The sequence below is a fragment of the Lissotriton helveticus genome, chromosome 7, assembly GCF_964261635.1.
Source record: "Lissotriton helveticus chromosome 7, aLisHel1.1, whole genome shotgun sequence".
In the NCBI taxonomy this organism is placed as follows: Eukaryota; Metazoa; Chordata; class Amphibia; order Caudata; family Salamandridae; genus Lissotriton; species Lissotriton helveticus.
The window spans coordinates 1,360,386,278-1,360,410,166 of NC_136068.1; the positions used below are offsets into that span (position 1 = coordinate 1,360,386,278).

At 50.4% G+C, this 23,889-nt stretch overlaps 1 protein-coding gene and 1 long non-coding RNA gene across 6 annotated transcripts in view; one reads left to right on the forward strand and one right to left on the reverse strand.

The window, feature by feature from the left end:
• The window catches only part of NTN1 (netrin 1), a 513,761-nt gene that overhangs the window by 306,261 nt on the left and 183,611 nt on the right, over positions 1-23,889 (forward strand). For both annotated transcript variants that reach the window (XM_078654679.1, XM_078654680.1), the window contains one exon: positions 9,499-9,648. In XM_078654679.1, coding sequence (XP_078510805.1) covers positions 9,499-9,648 — 150 coding nt within the window. The remainder of the gene's footprint in view (positions 1-9,498; positions 9,649-23,889) is intronic.
• The window catches only part of LOC144770283 (uncharacterized), a 335,474-nt gene that overhangs the window by 149,587 nt on the left and 161,998 nt on the right, over positions 1-23,889 (reverse strand). The gene's annotated exons all lie outside the window — the stretch shown is intronic.

The following is a 23,889-nucleotide window of genomic DNA, read 5'->3' on the forward strand; positions in this document are numbered from 1 at the left end:
ATGCCTAATCATGTGAGTTTCAGTACGTCATAATCCATTAAGTTCCAAGATTGAAAACGCACTAAAAGCGTAATGAAACACAAAGACAAATGCACCTAACAGAAGGCTGTGGTACATAGGTAAATAACAGACTGAAACAACTTACTGAAATAAGACTAGTCACGGCACAAAGCTTTTAGCTGTCAGGTCACCAGAATATGGATGTACTTTAAAAAATGTTCAGAGATGTAAATAACTGGGGAGTAAGTGAAACAGTGGAGAGAGGTGATTAACACTCTCCAAAAGTTTGGTGAGCGGTAAACATTGCACGCAGACGTCTCCGTGTAATGTAAAATCTGTCCCCTTACATTCAATACTACAACGGCTAAGATATGGTAAATACCCTCTCAGGGTAATCAAAGACGGAAAAAATTAAACCAAGGTTGCTAAAAACTTGATGTCAAAGTCTGTTAAGTGCCTCAACGTTGCGCAAACCTCCAAGTTTCTATGACTAACAGAACGGTGTTGTCAAAAGTACATTCCATGAAAATTGTACTGCATAATTTTATGACGTAACTTAAAAACATAGTATAAAAGAGTATAAATGGATTCCCATATTAAACATGGTCCGAACGACAGCCATTACAAAGCAATATCACACTCTTATTTACTTTAACGAAACGGTTCAGGGCATCTTGTCACGTAGTTAAAGATAGTCAAACGAATCCACACCATGCAGCTCTACACAGTGTGAGAGTAGATGTCCAAGCCTAAGAAAATAAAGGCGGCCATTTCAAAACGTCAGAATATCACGATTGACTACAGAGAAACATTAAGAAAACTGCTCAGCTTGACCACGGAAGTGACTTACCAAAAAACACACTCCTCAAGCACTGATGTTGTCCAACACATCATTTTAATGGTTAATCGTGATGCTTAGTTGCTTGAGACAGGTATGCTGTGTCCCCGGTAATTCATTTACATGCTGTAATGTGCCAAAATAAATTAGAGACCAAACTGGAGTGTGATAACAAAAATAAAAAACATTTCGAAATGTGAGTTAGTTGTACCTTAGAAACATCATTCCATCGGACTGATGTGCGTGTTTTACTCTGAAAAATACGGATCCTATTGAATCTAGCATCAGAGTTGTGGCACATGCTCTAACTCCTTGAAAAATTAAAAACAAAATATGAACCATAAAGCGGGCATGGCGCTGAACAAACAAAAGCAGCGCGTTCTGATCAAACAAAGGTCGCCTGGGCTCAAAAAGCATATCATTATAAAAAGTGTTTTTGCACACGCTACCTTACATCTGCAAGCACGCGATTAAATAAAAAAAGCAAAACCTGCTGAGTTCCGCGAAGCCCAAGCAAAGAAGTGGCGCTGCGGGTTACGTGTTTGCGCTGCTTGTCGTACACGACTACAAGCCTGTGAAAGACAGATGGGGAATGCACGCGTGAACGCAAGCGCTAGGCCAGCCAAAGTGTGGGGTAGCACTTTGAAAACTCACCTACTAAATGTTTCAGAGCAGCGCATGCGCTGGTTCAGCGAGACCTAAAAATGTGATCTGCATGTTGCACGATGTGCTTTGCAGCAGCCCATTAACCCTCTTACTTACTTTATTAGTCAAAACTTTCACAAGATAAAACACAAATCTCTCCAGCAAGTGCGTTAACCACCAAAGTTATCTTATCATTATTATTTGCTGATAATTGCAGGACAAAGATCTTTGCAGCATGTGCCTTAACCCCATAAAATATGTTAGAATGCAATCTGTTTGTGACCAATTAAGTGAGCTGAAACGGATTTACTGTCACATTTGTCCTAATAAATTAACTAACATGCTGTTTTTTATGATTCCTCCCCTTGGGTCTCCTCCTCCTTTCCGCGGCCACACCCTGACCCCAATTTATGGGTTCACGGAGTAAATGCTTTTCTATTTCCAGCACTCCAAGTAATACAACTGTGTTCCAATGAAAATGTGCACATCCGCCATTTCCGTGTTTGCGTTGCCTATGGTGCAAAATCCCCAAATGAAGGTCTGGAAAATATTTGTGTTGGCTGTGTTTTACAAGAGGATGTTTTTTCCACGTTTTACTTGCAGCGTCAATGAGGTTGTTTGGTATGAGCCGGCCTTTCCTTGCAGACAGAATATGACAAGTACTCTCTGTGACTGCTTAATATCTGCACCCGATCTCTCACTTACAGAATGCCACATTTAACATGGCCATGGTTACACCATCATTCTCAGCTGTTGGATGAAATCATTGAAGCTGACAAGCAGACATCACCATGCAGAAATGTATTAGTATTAATTGATTTACCTTCTACAGCACACGGTACCAGTTTGTCTGGCCTCTAGGCGCTGATGAACAGTGTTAATTATTGTGATTCAGCCCATTAAGGAAGAGGTACTCTTTTTCAAATAATGGCACACTCACCTAGAGGACTTTTGGTGTTTTTGTGTGTTTTAAGAATCTGCAACGAAGTCAAGACAATGGTTTGAAAATCAACCACATTTTCACAAGCCAGCACTTCCAGCAACATGTACCCCTCTGAATTGGGTAAAAAAAAAAAACCTGAAAGATGTGTAGTATGTGAACAATGTGTACATTGAATCTCCTTCTGGCTCTGTCTTTTGCTCAGAAACTAAACTGGCTGCCAAGAAATGTAAATGAGTATTATTGATGCTGACCATTTATATGGCTCACAAAGTCAATTGACTCCACATGCTTAAATAGGAGGTAGCATGTTGTCTCGATCCAATGTATTCATTACATTAACCCGGCTAGGATGAAAAGCGGAGTCAACCAAGCTAGGGTGGAATCCTTTGCCTTTCTGGCTGCACACAGCTCTGTGCCAGGGATTAGCCGACACTGCTCCTGCAGCCTTACTCAAATGCCAAGCAGGAGCTCTTCAGCTGTAAGAGATTTAAGAAAAGCTCTCAAGGATGCGAAAACCAGTCTCAGTGAGTCCTCATTTCCCACTCCCCTTTTCCAGGTTACATCGCTCAAGATCCAGGACAAGAGCTCACACATAAGGTTCTTAGAAAGACCTTTTTGGGTTGGGCGTAGGGGGCGGTGCTCAATGCAAGATCCGAGCAACACCCGCTGCTGGGCTGGCCAACAGTTGTGCATGGATGACAATTCACCAAAATGCCAGGGGTAGCGGAAGTGACATCGCACGCCATTTGACCTTTACTCACTTACACATGCCATGCCTACACATGCTAACACATTCACATACTCACGTGCACATAAACACACTCTCTTCTACAGGGATGAATACAACATATAGCTTCCAGAGAGGGCCACATTCCAGCTAAATTACTCTATTTTTTATTACACTAATAGCGAATAGTATTCACTATTTGTATTATATTTTTTTTTACAGAAACCAGGCAAGTGGAGTTCCAACCAGCATGCATTAGGAAGAGCTGTCCCTGTGTTCCAGATCTTGATTTTTCTACAATGAGGCCAGAGGTCGCAAGAGCAGTGCCAGGGTAGCAAGGCGCAAGCCAGGGGTCGCAGCTGTGACCCCTGGCGACCCCTAAATGACACCCATGAAGTTGTGTTTTTGAGGGCTCGCCGTCGCATGTTAAACTGCATTTACTGATAATTTCACTGAATGACCAGTCATATAATTTTTTTTACCATGTACCACAAAAGGAGTCGTCTCTTGATACAGATTCATGAACGTTTTTCGGCACCAAAGCAGTGGACTAGCAAGGGTTTCATTGTCCCTAAGGCAAGCGAGAAAGAAATGTGCGCCTTCCCATGGCTTAGGAGTAAACAATACAACTGGGTGCATTGGGACCCTGAGACCACTGGGCCCTGGTGCCATTGCACCTTCTGCACTATTGATAGGTACGCCACTGCATTCAAGTGTAACTTAGGCGCACAAAAATGAATTTGCAATTCAAAATTTAATTTTAAATTTTGGAATTACACAGCACACAACAGTGGCATGTATTTGATTTTCCATGGCTGTAATGAGTACTGCAGTGTTCGGCTGGAAAGTGTAATGAAACCCTGCAGGCTTTTTTTGTGTTCAAATAGTTTATTGTATTTAGAAGAAAAGGTATACAATCGAGATGTACTGCAATACATACATGCAAGCAGTGAAACATACATGCAAGAATTGAAACATAATGAACATGACAGCATAATGAAAATCATATAACAGTAATCTTGGCTGAAGAAATAGCAAAGAGAGTACTCGCAACGGTGTGAAAGAGGTGGGACAGAACTGTCATATGAGTGCGACGGGGTACAATACGACAGAATGTAATTTACTTTTCAAGCAATTCAGATGATTGCTGCCGCATAAAAGACCTAAAAGGCATTGTGACGAATGTAGCCTGAAGTAAGGCTTTGCATTACAATACTACTATGTGTGGCAAAATATGCATCGCCTAATAATTAGGGTATGCCGGTAAGGGACACTAAAACGAGTGGGGAAGGGAAGGATGGGAAGGGAAGGATGGAGAGGGAAGGATGGAGAGGGAGGGGGGTATTGGCATGATGGACATTTGCTTCCTTGCAAAGTAATGGTTTTGAAGGAAGAAACCCAAAAGGGTTTTGAGCTACTAGACCTTGGGGGCACAGTTCCATATAACTATCCAAGGAATGCCACACAGTACTAGCGATTGGAGGTGTGGACTGCTTGCCCACTATGAGTGTATGAGCTCCTCGAAGATATGATCCCCAGTATGGTATGATAGATGTTGCAAAGATTTCCATTCTGTGAGTATGACTTTATCTGCAATAGTTAAGCGCAAATCCATCAGCAACAGATCTATAGTATCAAGAGGCAAGGGTGATGGTGCAGCCCAGGGACCCAGCATAATCATAGTAAACAAGAGATTAATGGGTATATTAAAGATTATTGATAAATGCTTCTGTAAAGAAACCCAATAAGAGTCTAACAATGTGCACTTAAAGAACATGGGTTGATGAGTGCTCAGCTCTAAGTTTCAATTCCAGTACATATCATTATCTCGTAACTTTAATTTGTGTAAATGAGCAGGAGTCCAATGTAGGAAATTTATTGTGAAGAATTTTGATTGAATTAGCAACTGAGCAATCTTATTACCCAAGGATGATATCCCAATCAACTGCCAGGTATCAGGGGAAATGTATCGATAGATGTCCTCATCAAAATGTTTTGATCATTTGACACCAGTAATTGTGAGCTGCAGGGGGAATGGGGGACAGAGAAAAATGTGTAGTTCTTGAATGCTACTACAGAGTCCATAAAAAGGACGAGTTTAGAAAGTTTGACTTTGAGTTTGAAAAAAGAATAGAAGTCCATGTTACTAAGAATATGTTTCCTAGCTAGGGATAAAACAAGCATTTACAATGAAATGGTCTCGGCATTATTAAAGGTAGAGCTATTGGCATTGCTCATGACATTTTTTTTAAATCATAAATAAATGGCATTGTCATTTACATTGCCAATAGCTTAATCGTTAAATAAATGGCATTGTCATTTACAATGCCAATAGCTTAATCGCTCGCAAATGCATGACCTATTGCATTTACACCCACACAGAGCCACACACACAAAGCGACCCACACACATACAGAGCCACCCACACAGAGCCACCCACACAGTCATTCACATAGAGCCCCCTACACAGAGCCACCTTCTCACAGACAGAGCCACCTACAAAAAAAAACTCCACACATAGAGCCACCTACAAAAAAAGCTATCCACACATAGAGCCACCTACAAAAAAAGCTATCCACACAGAGCCACACACACACCGAGCCACACACACACACACAGAGCCACACACACACAGAGAGCCACACATACACACAGAGCCACACACACAGAGCCACACACACAGAGCCCCCCACACACACATAAAGCCCCACACACACGCACACACAGAGCCCCACACACACACACACACAGAGCCCCACACACACACACAGAGCCCCTCACACACACAGAGCCACACACACAGCCCTCCCCACACACACAGCCCCCCACACACACACACAGAGCCCCCACACACAGAGCCCCCCACACACAGAGCCCCCCCCCACACACACACACACAGCTAGGCCCTCTCCTATTCTAGACTCCTCTGTTCGAGGCCCGCCTTTGTTCTAGCCCGCCCTCCATTCTTTCCTTATTCCAGGCCTTTGTTGTCTGTAATGCTTCCTAAAGCTGTTGTAAGATCTTTAAGCCCCTGCACGCCCACTTCATCACAGATCGACGCTGAGCCTTTTACCACATGGCAGGCGCCTCGGTCGCATCGCCTCCTGCCTCCCTGACCCCCCCATCCTCCTATCCCCTCCCCCGCCCCCCGCACAGACACGTCTGAAGTGCCCCGGTGCCTTCACCACCTTTAATGCTTGTTTTAAACCTTAGTCTCAAGAGAGACAAACTCAGCAGAGCTTCGGATGATAAGCCCAGGCAGCAGATGAGGCGTCTGTACTTACATACCCGAGGGGTCCCTGAGTGCTCCCGGGAGTACAGTGAATACAAAAGTGCAGCTGCGTGGGGCACCGAGGGCCCTTGTATGTAGGAGACTGGGAGCCCCTCTCTCAGGAACCCCCAGCCCCCCAACATCAGTTCACACACCTACAGCTCCGACGGTCTGCTCCGTCCCACGTCTTGGGACCGCTCAGGTTTACTATCCCTTCCCTGCTGTGTGATCCCGGGCAGGGATTGGTGGGGCCGCTGGGCTGTTGATAGGGTGACCAACTGGCATGGGTGCAAATTCAGGACAGCAAGTGGAACAAGAGCGAAAGCAAAACGAGCTCGGAGAGGGACTTCGAAAATGTTTATTTCTTATATAGAAACACGGCTATATGTAGCGAAATCTATTAAAACAAGAAAAAAATCAAAACTTACCTGGAGTGGCAGCGGGGCTGTTCCTGACAACAACAACAAAAAACAAAAGAATGGCTGCCGCAAAGCTCCGAAATTTTCGGAATCGGGGGCGTGTTTTTTGCTGAGTGATGTATGACGTCACAGGTAGAAAGAACGCAAAAAACACGCCCCCGCATCCGAAAAAGACGGGGCTTGAACCGAGTGACGCCCCTCTCCTCCAATGGCTGGCCAGCATTTACTAGGCCAGCCAATGGAGAAGAGGGGCGGGTTCCAAGCCCCCGATAAAAAACATAAAATCTTCGGGCTCCGCCCACACTGCTTACGCAGTGCGACGGAGTCCTCGACCTAAAAGGGAAAGAGGTTCATGATTAGTATCGTAAAGGTCGCTGACTAATCTGATGCCTTTGGAGGCCCACTGAGATGCCGTGCTAGGATCGATGTCAGTAACGTAAACCCTGCAGGCTTTTAAGTTTGGGGTTATTCAAAAACATTTTGCAGAGCCACTCCTTGTAAGTACTTGTAAAGTGGTTGCTAAAAGAATTTGGATAAGAAATGTGTCTAGGGACAGAATGGGTAGGAAACACCCACACATTTCATGGGTTGTGGGGTAAGGATGTTTTCATCAGAAAAAAACAAACCTTGTCAAAGCCAGTAGGTCTCACTATTTCAACTTATCAGCTTTGCCAAAGTTTTTGCCGATGTTGTGCAGCATCAATAAAATAAAAAAAAGGAAAACAGGTAGGCATGTGAGACATGATGCTATACAGGCCTAGTGTGATGAGTATGTATGTGGATATATCACCATGCATGCATGTGTACACAGCATGATGCAAACACCATTTTTTAATGTTTTATTTGCTGTTCCAAGGTGGTGAATTCCACTCTGAGCAGTATATAAAAAGAAATACTTAAACATGCACAATTGTGAATTTCGAAAACAGAGCTGACCGTCTGTAAGTGGCAGCTGCCATCACCTTAAAAAATTGTAAATTGAAAAAAATATATTTTTTTAAGGACATTGATGAGAGGTTTGGGTAGACTGGATGGGAAATGATAATGGAAAAAGGGGGTGGGGGCAACGGGAAGTGGCTAGGGGAGTAACGGAGGAGTCTCAGGTTGGGAAGAATGAAAAAAAGACAAAATAAACAAACAGGGCAGGGGAAGCAGTGAATGAGCTGCCAGTTGTGATAGGAGGAATCCACACAGAGCACACAAGTGATCGTATTTAAGAGGGAGGGCAAGATATTGCACCCCATTATGGTGTATGCACTGCGCATTCATGTGAAAACACGAAGCAGCTGCTCCGTGGTTTCACACTGCAGGTGGCAGCCGCCTGCACTTTCAAAGGGGTTTAGAGATCCCTTTGCAGGCGGGTGCAGTCACTAACTGCACCAGCCTGCAAGGGGATGTCTGGGCGGGTCCATGGGACCCCCTTTCTCCCCTGCAGAGAGCTGCTGTCAGGAGGCGCACTGACAGTGCGCCACCTTTTAAATGACGCACAGTCAGTGCGCCTCCTGTGGGCTTTGTGCCTGCGTCTGTAATATGGCGTGGGTGCAGAGTCAAAGGAATTCTCTCATTTGCATAGGGCACGCCCATATGCAAATGAGGGAACACCCACTGTTGATAGCGGTGGTGCTTTAAGTGCGCCAGCGCTATTGGTATTATAGAAGGGGACGCACAAGCATCTGCGTCCCCTTCTATAATACCGAAGTGCCCAGCGGGCGCGTAAAGCGAGAGCTAATGCCCGTTACACCACAGGGGCACCATCTGTAATACGGCCCCAGAAATGTTGGGAGACTTGGAAACTGACACAACACTTTCGGGGACATGACACAATGGATCCTGAGAGGTGCCCATGCTTTCCAAGTAGTAAATTATCCTCGACAATATGTACTAACGATAACTCAAGTCACCTTGGAACTAGTTCTGTGATGTAATAGAGGCAACCGGCATTCGATGGTACTGCACAACATTTTCACATGCTGCTGCTTATTGAAGATAGCAAAGGAAAAGAATACTGTGTACATGTCCTGGGCCTTATGCCATAGGCCTCTCCATCACCCCCCCCCCCAAATGGCAGCTGTACAATTGATGTCACTTTCAGCTGAGACTAAGTAGCCATTGCAGCTGGCCTATAGCGAGAATCAGCGACCTGTACATTAAATGCCAGATCTACATTTGGTGCCCTATGCAGAATATGAGTCGTACTCTAAGCCAGCCTACTCATGTTGCTCCCTAGCAGATGAGAATGCTTCTACTCAGTACTTCTATTAGGCCTGCAATGTCTGTGTTGCATGGAGTTGCGGTAGTTATTTCTAAAGTAACATAATCAGTCATTGGGGCATGCACTAAATTGATGCATAGGCATCAGTGTCAATGTCGATTTTCCACTGGCTGGTGGGCAGAAAAACTGGATTTTTTTGAAGACACGGAGGCTAATATTATGCAAAATCCTTTATTGCCACCACTATATACATCCGATGATCCTAGTACTGCCTTGCCCTCCCTCTCTCTGAGATCTGTCCTGCTTTTACCTGTGTTGATCTTGTGATTTCTGTCCTATGATGTTTCCTCTCCCAAAGTCTCCTTAAAGATGGTTGTTGATGTACTTTTTTATTCTTGTTTACTGTTTTTCTCTTACCCTTCTGTTGTCTGTTCCCCCCGCAGCATGTGATTGTCACCCCGTGGGCGCGGCTGGCAAAACCTGTAATCAGACCACGGGCCAATGCCCCTGTAAAGATGGCGTGACTGGCATCACTTGCAATCGATGTGCCAAGGGCTACCAGCAAAGCCGATCGCCCATTGCCCCCTGCATAAGTATGTGGACCAATCTTTTTGAAATCTGTTGCATGGTTCAAAATAACCCAAAATTATCACCCACTAATTTCCTAACACATTCAGCACTTACTAATACAAGATTCTGCATGTCTTACATCTAACGTGTGCTTGTATAGAATACTAACAGAAACGTGTTTTTGTAAAACCGAAGGCTCATCCACATATCAAACAAACCAGCAATCACAAATGTCTTTCAGGTATCTTCCTTCAATGAGGCAGAGCTTCAGGGCGCTTTCATAAGGGATTGTATTTAGAGCTGCATTACAGTCAATGCGTTTATTATAATTTCATTTTTTACTTCATTATTCTTTATCAATTTGATAACTCTCGACACGTGTTTCACTCTTATTATAGCTCTTATTGCTAATGGTGGAATTCAGTTGAATACACTTGCCCATTCAGGGTTATATTAAAGTACCTGTTGGTTTAACACTTATTTCTAACAAAGGACGTCAACCCTTGGTGAACTGCTGTCGGGTCAATGGAATCAACAGAATAAATTCATACACACTGGGCAGCAACCACAAATGCCTTTCATGTGTGTGCCACAAGTAAGGCAGAGCAGGAATGCATTTTTTCCTTTGAATCTTCTGCTGCATTATAGCCAATTTAGTAGGTTTATTTCTCAATAGAAAACATATTAACATTGGCAGAGTGGATTTATAATTTCTAAAATTAATGCCAGTGTCTTTTACATTTATGCTCAGAAATAATTTATTCACTTTCAAGACCAAAATAGCGCGCAACTAAAATATGAAATTTGGAATGTATGCCTCCCAATGAATTCCGAGTTGTAGAACTAGTGAGGCTCAGAATTTTGACAAAAGAATGATTCGTTTGGTATGATGGCTTTATAATTCCATAAAATAAAAAGGAGAGGATATGGCTGACGGCTAGGGGCGCCGACCTCGAAACTGGGGAAAGGGGTTTGAGTCTCGGCAACGACGCTCAACATCCTGGGATTCTGGGCAAATCTCTTAATCTCCCCGTGCCCAACAAAAATTAACGTGTCCTTATGTAATGCAACTGGTGGTCATGTAAAGCGCTCTGATACCCGATACCTTTGGGTCAAGTTCGTACTATATCAAACTCCGGGGGAAAAGAACACCAGCATCGCAGTCATCTGACATTAGAAACGTAATCATGTTTATAATCAGCTCTGTGACTGGATCTTTCTTAAACGGCATGCTCGTGGCCGGGAGATTCTTTGGAGCTCTGAGTGTAGATGAGAGGGATACCTTTCGCAATCCACGATGCTTACTGCTTGCTGCCTGTGTAAGTAGTAGCGGGAGTAGGCGTTGCCTTTGTTGCTGGTATAGGACCTCCTGCCAGCTTGCACAAGCAGACATGGGCTTTGGGGCAGGGAGCCATACACAATAGGATGGGAGACATACACAATGGGACGGCAGACATGGGAAACAGTGTTAGAGTGTAAGACACAGATATCAGGGCAGGGAGATTCGGATGATGAGACATGGATATTTGGACACTGGGAAAGGCCAACGTGAATGCTAGGGCAGGGAGACTTAGATGCAGGGACAGGGAGACTGAGAGGCAGGGACAGGGAGACTTAGGGGCAGGGAGACTGAGATGCAGGGACAGGGAGACTGAGAGGCAGGTGCAGGGAGACTTAGAAGCAGGGAGACTGAGATGCAGGGGCAGGGAGACTGAGATGCAGGCGCAGGGAGACTGAGATACAGGGGCAGGGAGACTGAGATACAGGGGCAGGGAGACTGAGATGCACGGGCAGGGAGACTAAAATGCAGGGACAGGGAGACTTCGATGCAGGGACAGAGAGACCCAGATGCTGAAGCAGGGAGACTTACATTCTGGGACAGGGAGATTTAGTTGCAGGGACAGGGAGACTGAGATGCAGGGACAGGGAGACTGAGATGTAGGGACAGGGAGACTAAGAAGCAGGGGCAGGGAGACTGAGATACAGGGGCAGGGAGACTGAGATACAGGGGCAGGGAGACTGAGATACAGGGGCAGGGAGACTGAGATGCAGGGGCAGGGAGACTGAGATGCAGGGGCAGGGAGACTGAGATGCAGGGACAGGAAGACAGATGCAGGGACAGGAAGACAGATGCAGGGACAGGGAGACTGAGATGCAGGGACAGGGAGACTGAGATGCAGGGGCAGGGAGACTGAGATGTAGGGACAGGGAGACTAAGAAGCAGGGGCAGGGAGACTGAGATACAGGGGCAGGGAGACTGAGATACAGGGGCAGGGAGACTGAGATACAGGGGCAGGGAGACTGAGATGCAGGGGCAGGGAGACTGAGATGCAGGGACAGGAAGACAGATGCAGGGACAGGGAGATTGAGAGGCAGGGACAGGGAGATTGAGAGGCAGGGACAGGGAGATTGAGAGGCAGGGACAGGGAGATTGAGAGGCAGGGACAGGGAGACTGAGATGCAGGTGATCTTAGATGCAGGGGCAGGGAGACTTAGATGCAGGGGCAGGGAGACATTAAGTAAGTAAGGCAGAGCTTGAGATACAGGGGCATTGAGAATGAGGGGCAGGGAGACTGAGATGCAGTGGCAGAGATAGTTAGATGCAGGGGCAGGGAGACTAAGATGCAGGGACAGAGAAACTTAAATGCAGGGACAGAGAGACCCAGATGCTGGAGCAGGGAGACTTAGATGCTGGAGCAGGGAGACAGATTCTGGGACAGGGCGATTTAGATGCAGGGACAGGGAGATTAAGATCCTGGAGCAGGGAGACTGAGATGCAGGGACAGGGAGATTGAGATCCTGGGGCAGGGAGACTGAGATCCTGGGGCAGGGAGACAGATGCAGGGGCAGGGGGACATATGCAGGGGCAGGGAGACTAAGATGCAGGGACAGAGAAACTTAAATGCAGGGACAGAGAGACCCAGATGCTGGAGCAGGGAGACTTAGATGCTGGAGCAGGGAGACTTAGATTCTGGGACAGGGCGATTTAGATGCAGGGACAGGGAGATTAAGATCCTGGAGCAGGGAGACTGAGATGCAGGGACAGGGAGACGGAGATGCTGGGGCAGGGAGACCTAGATGCTGGAGCAGGGAGATTGAGATCCTGGGGCAGGGAGACTGAGATCCTGGGGCTGGGAGACAGATGCAGGGGCAGGGGGACATATGCAGGGGCAGGGAGACATATGCAGGGGCAGGGAGACCTATGCAGGGGCAGGGAGACTTAGATGCTGGGGCAGGGAGACTCAGATGCTGCGGCAGGGAAAGTGAGATGCAGGGGCAGGGAGACGTAGATACTGGGACAGGAAGACTCAGATGCTGGAGCAGGGAGACTTAGATGCTGGGGCAGGGAGTGAAGATACTGGGGCAGGGAGTGAAGCTACTGGGACAGGGATTGTAGATGCTGGAGCAGGGAGACTTAGATTCTGGGGCAGGAAGACTCAGATGCTGGAGCAGGGAGACTTAGATTCTGGAGCAGGAAGACTCAGATGCTGGAGCAGGGAGATTTAGATGCAGGGACAGGGAGATTAAGATCCTGGAGCAGGGAGACTGAGATGCTGGGACAGGGAGACTGAGATGCAGGGACAGGGAGACTGAGATGCAGGGACAGGGAGACTGAGATGCAGGGACAGGGAGACTGAGATGCAGGGACAGGGAGAGTCAGATGCTGGAGCAGGGAGACTTAGATTCTGGGACAGGGAGATTTGGATGCAGAGAGATTAAGATCCTGGAGCAGGGAGACGGAGATGCAGGGGCAGGGAGACAGATGCTGGGGCAGGGAAATTGATGCAGGGGCAGGGAGACTTAGATGCAGGGACAGGGAGAGTGAGATGCAGGGGCAGGGAGACGTAGATACTGGGACAGGAAGAGTCAGATGCTAGAGCAGGGAGACTCAGATGCTAGGGCAGGGAAACTAAGATGCAGGGCAGGGAGACTTAGATGCAAGTCAGGGAGACGTAGATGCTGGGGGAAGGAGATTGAAATGCATGGACAGGGAGACTGAGATGCAGGGGCAGGGAGACGTAGATGCTGGGGGAAGGAGACTGAAATGCATGGACAGGGAGACTGAGATGCAGGGGCAGGGAGACTGAGATGCAGGGGCAGGGAGACTGAGATGCAGGGGCAGGGAGAGTGAGATGCAGGGGCAGGGAGACTGAGATGCAGGGGCAGGGAGACTGAGATGCAGGGGCAGGGAGACTGAGATGCAGGGGCAGGGAGACTGAGATGCAGGGGCAGGGAGAGTGAGATGCAGGGGCAGGGAGAGTGAGATGCAGGGGCAGGGAGACGTAGATGCTGGGGCAGGGAGACGTAGATGCTGGGGCAGGGAGGCGTAGATGCAGGGGCAGGGAGACGTAGATGCAGGGGCAGGGAGACGTAGATGCAGGGGCAGGGAGACGTAGATGCAGGGGCAGGGAGACTGATGCAGGGGCAGGGAGACAGATGCAGGGGCAGGGAGACAGATGCAGGGGCAGGGAGACAGATGCAGGGGCAGGGAGACAGATGCAGGGGCAGGGAGACAGATGCAGGGGCAGGGAGACCCATATGCTGAGGCAGGGAGACAAATGCAGGGAGACTTAGATGCTGGGGCAGGGAGAGTGAGATGCAGGGGCAGGGAGAGTGAGATGCAGGGGCAGGGAGAGTGAGATGCAGGGGCAGGGAGACATAGATGCTGGGGCAGGGAGACTGAGATGCAGGGACAGGGAGGCGTAGATGCAGGGGCAGGGAGACGTAGATGCAGGGGCAGGGAGACGTAGATGCAGGGGCAGGGAGACGTAGATGCAGGGGCAGGGAGACCTAGATGCAGGGGCAGGGAGACTGAGATGCAGGGGCAGTGAGACTGAGATGCAGGGGCAGGGAGACCCATAGTGGAGAAGCGTGGCACAGTGGTTAGAGGAGGCAGACCCGGAAGCTGATCGGCCGTGGACCAGGGTTCGATTCCCCGCCTCGGCGGGTCTCGGGCAAAAAAATTCCACGGACTCGACAATTCTCGCTCCGGTGCCTACTCGACTCACGGGGTCACACTCTGCGACTCTGGGCAATAGCTTGCTTAATCTCCACTACGGCCCCTCGCGGCGGGATGCCTGGCTTTCACCTTGTGGATACCCTGCCGGGGTATCTCACAGGGGAATACCAGGACGGGTTCCCTAAGCAAGCGCTTAGATACTGTGTGAAATCAGTGATGTGCGCTATATAAATACATGCACATTTACATTTACATATGCTGGAGCAGGGAGACTTGGGTGCTGAGGCAGGGAGTGTAGATACTGGGGCAGGGATTGTAGATGCTGGAGCAGGGAGACTTAGATTCTGGGGCAGGAAGACTCAGATGCTGGAGAAGGGAGACTTAGATTCTGGGGCAGGAAGACTCAGATCCTGGAGCAGGGAGATTTAGATGCGGGGACAGGGAGATTAAGATCCTGGAGCAGGGAGATTGAGATGCTGGGCAGGGAGACTGAGATGGTGGGGCAGGGATACAAATGCAGGGGCTGGGAGACTGAGATGCTGGGGCAGGGAGACTGAGATGCAGGGGCAGGGAGACTGAGATGCAGGGGTAGGGAGACTGAGATGCAGGGGCAGGGAGACATAGATGCTGGGGCAGGGAGATTTAGATGCTGGGGCAGGGAGATTTAGATGCTGGGGCAGGGAGATTTAGATGCTGGGGCAGGGAGATTTGGAAGCAGAGAGATTAAGATCCTGGAGCAGGGAGACGGAGATGCTGGGATAGGGAGACTGAGTTGCAGGGGCAGGGAGACTGAGTTGCAGGGGCAGGGAGACTGAGATGCTGGGGCAGCGAAACAGATGCAGGGGCAGGGAGACTTAGATACTGGTACAGGGAAAGTGAGATGCAGGGGCAGGGAGACGTAGATACTGGGACAGGAAGACTCAGATGCTAGAGCAGGGAGACTCAGATGCTAGGGCAGGGAGACTAAGATGCAGGGGCAGGGAGACTAAGATGCAGGGGCAGGGAGACTTAGATGCTGGGGGTGGGAGACCCATATGCTGGAGCAGGGAGACTTAGATGCTGAGGCAGGTTGACTTAGATGCAGGGACAGGGAGACTGAAATGCAGGGAGACTTAGAGGCAGGGGCAGGAAGACGTAGATGCTGGGTCGGGGAGACTGAAATGCAGTGACAAGGAGACTGAGATGCAGGGACAGGGAGACTAAGATGCAGGTGCAGGGAGACTTAGATGCAGGGACAGGGAGACTCATCTGCTGGAGCAGGGAGACGTAGATGCTGAGGCAGGGAGACTTAGATGCAGGAACAGGGAGACTGAAATGCAGGGACAGGGAGACTGAGATGCAGAGGCAGGGAGACTTAGATGCAGGGACAGGGAGTGTAGATACTGGGGCAGGGAGTGTAGATACTGGGGCAGGGATTGTAGATGCTGGAGCAGGGAGACTTAGATTCTGGGGCAGGAAGACTCAGATGCTGGAGCAGGGAGACTTAGATGCTGGGGCAGGGAGTGTAGATACTGGGGCAGGGAGTGTAGATACTGGGCAGGGATTGTAGATGCTGGAGCAGGGAGACTTAGATTCTGGGGCAGGAAGACTCAGATCCTGGAACAGGGAGATTTAGATGCAGGGACAGGGAGATTAAGATCCTGGAGCAGGGAGATTGAGATGCTGGGCTGCGAGACTGAGATGCTGGGGCAGGGAGACTGAGATGCTGGGGCAGGGAGACTGAGATGCTGGGGCAGGGAGACAAATGCAGGGGCAGGGAGACTTGGTTGCTGGGGCAGGGAGAGTGAGATGCAGGGGCAGGGAGACAGATGCTGGGGCAGGGAGACTGAGATGCTGGGGCAGGGAGATTGAGATGCAGGGAGATTTAGAGGCTGTGGCAGGGAGACTGAGATGCAGGGGCAGGGAGACGTAGATGCAGGAGCAGGGAGACTTAGAGGCTGGGTCACGGTGACTGAAATGCAGGGACAGGGAGACCCATATGCTGGAGGAGGGAGACTTAGATGCTGAGGGAGGGAGACTTAGATGCTGAGGCAGGGAGACCTAGATGCTTCAGCAGTGAGTGTAGATACTGCGACAGGAAGACTCAGATGCTAGAGCAGGGAGATTTAGATGCAGGGACAGCGAGATTAAGATCCTGGAGCAGAGAGACTCAGATGCTGGGGCAGGCAGGGAGACTTAGATGCTGCGGCAGGGAGAGTGAGATGCAGGGGCAGGGAGACATAGATGCTGGGGCACAGAGACTGAGATGCAGGGACAGGGAGACGTAGATGCAGGGGCAGGGAGACGTAGAGGCAGGGAGACGTAGATGCAGGGTCAGGGAGATTTAGATGCTGGGGCAGGGAGACGTAGATGCAGGGTCAGGGAGATTTAGATGCTGGGGCAGGGAGATTTAGATGCTGGGGCAGGGAGATGTAGATGCTGGGACAGGGAGACTGAGATGCAGGGACAGGGAGACGTAGATGCAGGGGCAGGGAGACGTAGATGCAGGGGCAGGGAGACTGAGATGCAAGGAGACTTAGATGCAGGGACAGGGAGACTCAGATGCTGCAGCAGGGAGATTTAGATGCCGGGGCAGGGAGTGTAGATACTGGGACAGGAAGACCTAGATGCTGGGGCAGGGAGACCCAGATGCAGGGGCAGGGAGACCCAGATGCTGGGGCAGGGAGACTTGGATGTTGGGGCAGGGAGACTTGGATGTTGGGGCAGGGAGACTTAGATGTTGGGGCAGGGAGACTGTGATGCAGGGACAGGGAGACTGAGAAGCAGGGGCAGGGAGACTTAGATGCAGGGACAGGGAGACTCAGATGCTGCAGCAGGGAGATTTAGATGCTGGGGCAGGGAGTGTAGATACTGGGACAGGAAGACTCAGATGCTGGGGCAGGGAGATCCAGATGCTGGGGCAGGGAGACTTAGATGTTGGGGCAGGGAGACTTAGATGTTGGGGCAGGGAGACTTAGATGTTGGGGCAGGGAGACTTAGATGTTGGGGCAGGGAGACTTAGATGTTGGGGCAGGGAGACTTAGATGCTGGGGCAGGGGGACTGTGATGCAGGGACAGAGAGACTTAGATGCTGGGGCAGGGAGACGTAGATGCAGGGGCAGGGAGACTTAGATGCTGGGGCAGGGAGAATGAGATGCTAGGGCAGGGAGAGTAGATGCTAGGGCAGGGAGAGTAGATGCTAGGGCAGGGAGAGTAGATACGGGGACAGGAAGACTCAGATGCTAGAGCAGGGAGACTGAGATGCAGGGATACTCAGATGCAGGGACAGGGAGTGTGCGATAATGGGGCAGGGAGAGTGAGATACTGGGGGAGGGAGAGTGAGATACTGGGGAAGGGAGAGGGAGATACTGGGGAAGGGAGACTCAGACGCTGGAGCAGGGAGAGTAGATACTGGGACAGGCAAACTTGGAACCTGTGGAAGAGGGGCATGGGCAATACAATAGGGAGACTCGAGTACTGGGACAGTGAGACATGGATACCCAGATCCACATGCAGACAGTGGGAGGAAACGCAGACGTGGCGACAAGGTAACAGATATGGAGACCCGAAAAGTACAGTCACAGATAGAGAATAACAGACACTGGCACAGGGAAATATGGACACTGGGACAGGGAAAGCTACACTGGGACAGAGTTAGACGAACACAGGGCTGTGAGATGATGATAAAGGAGACCGAAGACATCATACTAAAGATTAGATAGTGAGGCTCTGATGCTTGGACAGTGAGATTCGGATTCGGACTCAGGGAGACTTTGGATGATGGAAAAGAGAAAATCAGACACTAGAATAAGAAGGCGGGAACTCTGGAGACAGGAAAGCATGTGGACTGGGACAGGAAAACCGCACTGGGGGGCAGTGATGCTCAAATATTTAGAAACAACTGGACAGGAGACAAAAAACGTAGGGCTGAGAATTACTGAAAACACAGAGCATCCCCGGTCTCGTTGTCTTTCTTTCTACTTCTCTCCCTTATATCAGCTTGCAGCTCTTTAAAAAATATATCCATTCTCCTTTGTGCTCTGGGGACTTTTTAGCTGCTTTTTTGAGAATGGCCAAACACAGAAGTTCATAGGGGACCAGTGTGTTAAGTACCCTTCTCACCCAGCTCAGATTGAGCCTCAGAAGTCCATCCAACTCTCCTCACATCCGGCACACAGAACGCTGTGATTGGACTCGGTTTGTTTCCCTGAGTGATAGGAAGCGGGAAGGAACTGTGGAGGCTGTGAGGAAAAGGTGTTCAAATTCTGAAACCCAAAATACTATGAACATGCACACTGGAAAAGGTTTAGTGACAGCTGTAGCTCTACCCCGCTTGGAATGACACACCCTCATTAATTAAGCAGCATAGTAGAGCAGCGTGCAAAGTGGTGCCTAGACTCTGTGTGTCTACAGAAGACGGGTTGCCTTTTTTCTCTCGACTCAACTCTTTAAGAGGGTAACCCTTATGAACCCTAGTGGCAACAAACAACGAGCATTTGCAATGCAATAGGTCTCGCATTAGGAAAGTTTGCGCTATTGGTATTGTAAATGACAATTTTTTTTATTTATGTGTTAGTTTTGAAAATAGCGAAATTAATAGCTTTGTCATTTACAATGCCAAAAGTTATACCTTTCGCAAATGTGACACCTATAGCATTTGTAATGCAATATGTGTTGTATTTACGTGACTTAGATGTATTGATATTACAAATAACAGTGGCTTTTAATTTTTTAAATAATTAATACTTAAATAAAAGGTATTGTAATTTATAATGGCAATAGCTTAAACTTTTGTAAATAACTTTTGTGAAGATTATGTTCAGTGTATTTTATTGTGACGAAAATCCAAGAACAGAAGTGAAATATTAACATCTTTTTGTGACATTTGTAATACAGCTTGAAACATTGAGAGAACATATTTGAACCAGTTGTTGTTGAATGGTTGCACAGATTGATGCTGTGATAGCGCAGAGTGATGTTGTGGTGGCGACAAGTGATGCTGTGGCGTTCAGTGATGCTGTGGTAGTGCATAGTGATGTTGTGGTACCCCTGAGTGATGCTGTGGTGGCCCTGAGTGATGTTGTGGAGGCCCTGAGTGATGCTGTGGAGGCCCTGAGTGATGCTGTGGAGGCCCTGAGTGATGCTGTGGTGGCGCATAATAATGCTGTGGTAGCGCATAGTATGCTGTGGTGTTCCAGAGTGATGCTGTAGTGTTCCAGAATGGTGCTGTGGTGCTGCTGAGTGGTGCTGTGGTGGTGCTGAGTGATGCTGTTGTGGTGCTGAGTGGTGCTGTGGTGGTGCTGAGTGATGCTGTGGTGGAGCTGAGTGATGCTGTGGTGGTGCTGAGTGATAATGTGGTGGTGCTGAGTGATAATGTGGTGGTGCTGAGTGATAATGTGGTGGTGCTGAGTGATAATGTGGTGGTGCTCAGTGGTGCTGTGGTGGTACTGAGTGATGCTGGGGTGGCACTGAGTGATGCTGGGGTGGCACTGAGTGATGCTGTGGTGGTGTAGAGTGGTGCTGTGGTGAGAATGGGGTAAAGGGTGGAGAGAATCAAGAGGTATCAGAGACCCAGGAGGAGGAGGGAGCAGGAGAGGCACAGAAAAGAGGAGCATGGAGGGAAGGGAGAAGTAAAGTATGTTAAAGGGGAGGAGACATGAGAGACGCAAAGAAATAGAAGAGGGCAGTAAGGAACAAATAGAAGAGAAGAGAAAATAGAACAGGAGAGTGGAGACAGCATATAGGGGTAAGGAGTGTAGGGAGAAAGGAAGGAAGGAAATTGAAGCAATAAAAGGTTTGTGAAGGCAGGAAGGAGTGCAGATGCAGAGGGGGAAGAGTTGAAATGGAAAGTAAGGTGAGAACAGGAGAGGGGTAACGTATGCGAGGGACAGTGTAAAATATGAGAGGAGAGAGGGAAACAAGGAGGTGAAGAGAGAGAAACTGTGAGTGGAGGTACCCCAGAGAGAGAAGGGGAGGATGGGGCAGAGAAAGGGGGAGTAAAACGACCTATGGATGGAATAAGGAGAGGATGGGCATGGGGAGAGAAGGATGGAATACCTGGAGAGGGAACAGGTGGAGAGTGGGTCATCTACAAAGGAGAGAGTGCAGGAAGAGAAGAGAACTAAAACATCAGAAAAGAGGATGTGAGATGTAGGGGAGAAGATAATGTAATTATAGAAGGGTAGAATGAAAGCAAGGGCTGCCAAGGGAGAGAAGTAAATGCAAGGGTGGCAATCAATCAATCAATCAATCATGCCATTTGTATAGCGCACTACTCACCCGGGAGGGTCTCAAGGCGCTTGGGGGGAGGGGTATGCTACTGCTCGAACAGCCAGGTCTTGAGTTGTTTCCTGAAGGCGAGATGGTCCTGGGTCAGCCGAAGGTGGATGGGGGGGGAGTTCCAAGTCTTGGCAGCCAGGTAAGAGAAGGAGCTTCCTCCGGCGGTGGCTCTTCGGATGCGTGGTACGGCTGCGAGGGCGAGGCTGGTGGACCGTAGCTGGCGGGTGGGCATGTAGAAGGTCAGGCGGTCGTTGAGGTACTTGGGGCCCAGGTCGTGGAGAGACTTGTGTGCGTGGGTGAGGAGCCGGAACGTGATCCTCTTGTCGACGGGGAGCCAGTGCAGGTTCCTCAGGTGGCTGGAGATGTGGCTGCGTCGGGGGACATCCAGGATGAGTCGGGCGGAGGCGTTCTGGATGCGCTGGAGTCTTTTCTGTAGCTTGGCTGTGGTTCCGGCGTAGAGGGTGTTTCCGTAGTCCAGTCGGCTGGTGACGAGTGCCTGGCTGACAGTCTTCCTGGTCTCGGTCGGGATCCAGCGGAAGATCTTGCGAAGCATACGCAGGGTGTTGAAGCACGATGAGGAGACGGCGTTGACTTGTCTGGTCATCGAGAGGGAGGGGTCCAGGATGAAGCCCAGGTTGCGTGCGTGGTCGGTTGGCTTGGGTGCGGTGCCCAGGGCTGGGGGCCACCAGGAGTCGTCCCAGGCGGAGGGCGAAGATCCCAGGATGAGGACTTCCGTCTTGTCCGAGTTCAGTTTCAGGGGGCTGTCCTTCATCCACTCGGCGACGTCTTTCATCCCTTCGTGTAGGCAGGTTCTGGCGGTGTCGGGGTCTCTGGTGAGGGAGAGGATCATCTGGGTGTCGTCGGCGTAAGAGATGATGTTGAGGTTGTGCTGGCGTGCGATGGCTGAGAGAGGTTTCATGTAGATGTTGAAGAGGGTGGGGCTGAGTGAAGATCCTTGCGGGACGCCGCAGATGACTTCCGTGGCCTCGGAGCGAAACGGGGGGAGGCGGACTCTTTGTGTTCTACCGGCGAGGAACGAGATGATCCACTCCAGTGCCTTCTCTTGGATACCGATGTTGCTGAGGCGCTGGACTAGGGTGCGTTGAGAGTGGCGGCGTCGTAGGTCAGTCGGGTCATCTTGCCTCGGCGGGGAGGGCCAGGGGTCCTGGCGCTGGGCGCGGGCCAGGCGCGGACGGGCGCAGACGGGCTTACCTTTGGCGCACCTTCGGCGCTCAATCGGCGCTCCCGCTGCGCGCGTCCGCGGCGCGGTCGCTCTGGGGGCGTCATAAGTAAGGAGCCGGGAGGGAGGAGCAGCTGGGTGGCAGGAGCGGGGCGGCGAATGGAATCACAGGGGGGCGGGCCGCAGGGAGGCAGCGGCAGGAAATTCCAAGAAGCAGCGGGCAGCGGGAAATTCCCAGGAGCAGCGGGAAATTCCCAGGAGCAGCGGGAAATTCCCAGGAGCAGCGGGCAGCGAGCGAAGGAATCTGCAGGCAGGAGGCGGCAAAGGCAGGCAGGAGCGGCAGCAGTGAGTGGGGCGACCAAGCCCTGTGGAGGGCTGAGCGGTCAAGAGCGTAAAGATCGCCCATGCCATGTGTGACACTTTCAGCCAGTCCTATCTTTTCAGGTGGCAGTGCATTGCATTCTGGGACTTGTAGTTTCGCTTTTCCCACCACATTATGGCCCCACAAATGCTGTAAACGGGAAGCCGGAGTGGATGGAGGCGTCACACATGGTGGAGGGGTGGGAGTGAAGGGGGGGCACTTGCTAGCTCTTCTTGAAATGGGTGGAGGGATGAGCAAGAGGGCTAAGAGGATGAGAGGAACGTGAGGAAAAGAGCGAGGAAGGCCTGGGGCTGAGGGAGCACAGACTGTGGGGGCGGGACAGAGGAGGATGCGTCAAGAAACAGGAAGCCGGAAGTGAGGAAGATAGAATGGGAGAAAAGAGAGCGCGTGGGAGTCAAAGAGAAAAGAGGGGGGGAGGGAGCAGCATTGAAATAGCGCTCATCGGGGAACTGAACTCACCGAGGGTGGGCTGAGGCGGTCCCCGTGGGGGTGTGGAGGAGAGGGGGGGCATGGAGCGGTGGGGGAGACCGGGGGGTGTAACATCCAGGGGAGGGAGAAAAGGACAGAGGGCACAGGATGCATGAAGGAATCTGTTGGGCAGAAACCGCAGACCCCAGGTGGAGGGAAGCCACAAGGGAGAGGCGGAAACAGGGGAGTGCAGAAGAAGCGGGGGTGGGGGGCAGGGAAGGGAAGGGTCCGCTGGACACGGGAGTGGGGGCACGAGGAGGGAGGAGAGGAGGCGAGAAGAGGGGCGTGTACCGGCAGAATAGATGTGATGGCAGTGGGGGTGCAAGAGAGGTGTCAGAGAAAGAATGGGGCGAAGGGCAGTGGAGGGAAGAGGTATCTGGCAATAGGGGTGGAGGGCAGTGGAGGGAAGAGGTATCTAGCAATAGGGGTGGAGGGCAGTGGAGAGAAGAAGTATTTGGCAATAGGGGTGGAGGGCAGTGGAGGTTTAGAGTAATGTGACAGAATGAGGGTGGGTGCACTGGGGTGGAAGGAAGCATAGTGTGACAAATTGGGGGTGAAGGGCAGTAGGGTGGACGAGTAGTGTCAAAGACAGAGTGGGGAGAAGCCAGGGTCGTGTATGGGGGTGGGCAGGGCAGAGGGTAGAGTTGGGGGGGCAGGCAGAATTAAGGTAAAAGGGTGGTGGGGAGGGGGCAGGCAGCATACGGGTGAGTCGGTGGGGTAGAGCAGTAGTGTGACAGCATGAATAGCGGTGGACGGGTGGGAGAGGGTGGTGACGGGCAAAGCGGAGGTGGGGGCAGCGGGTGGTTAGGGTACAGTAACGGGCAAAGCGGAAGTGGGGGACTGCGGGTGGTTGGGGTACAGTGACAGGCAGAGCGGAAGTGGGGCCGGGCAGCGGGTGGGGGTGCCGGGTATGGGGGTGCCAGGCAGGAGGACTGGTGCAGGGAAGTTAGACGTGATTAGGGATGCGGGGACAGAGGGGTTAAGGGCAGAGGGGGGTCGGAGGAGAGTTGGGGGGT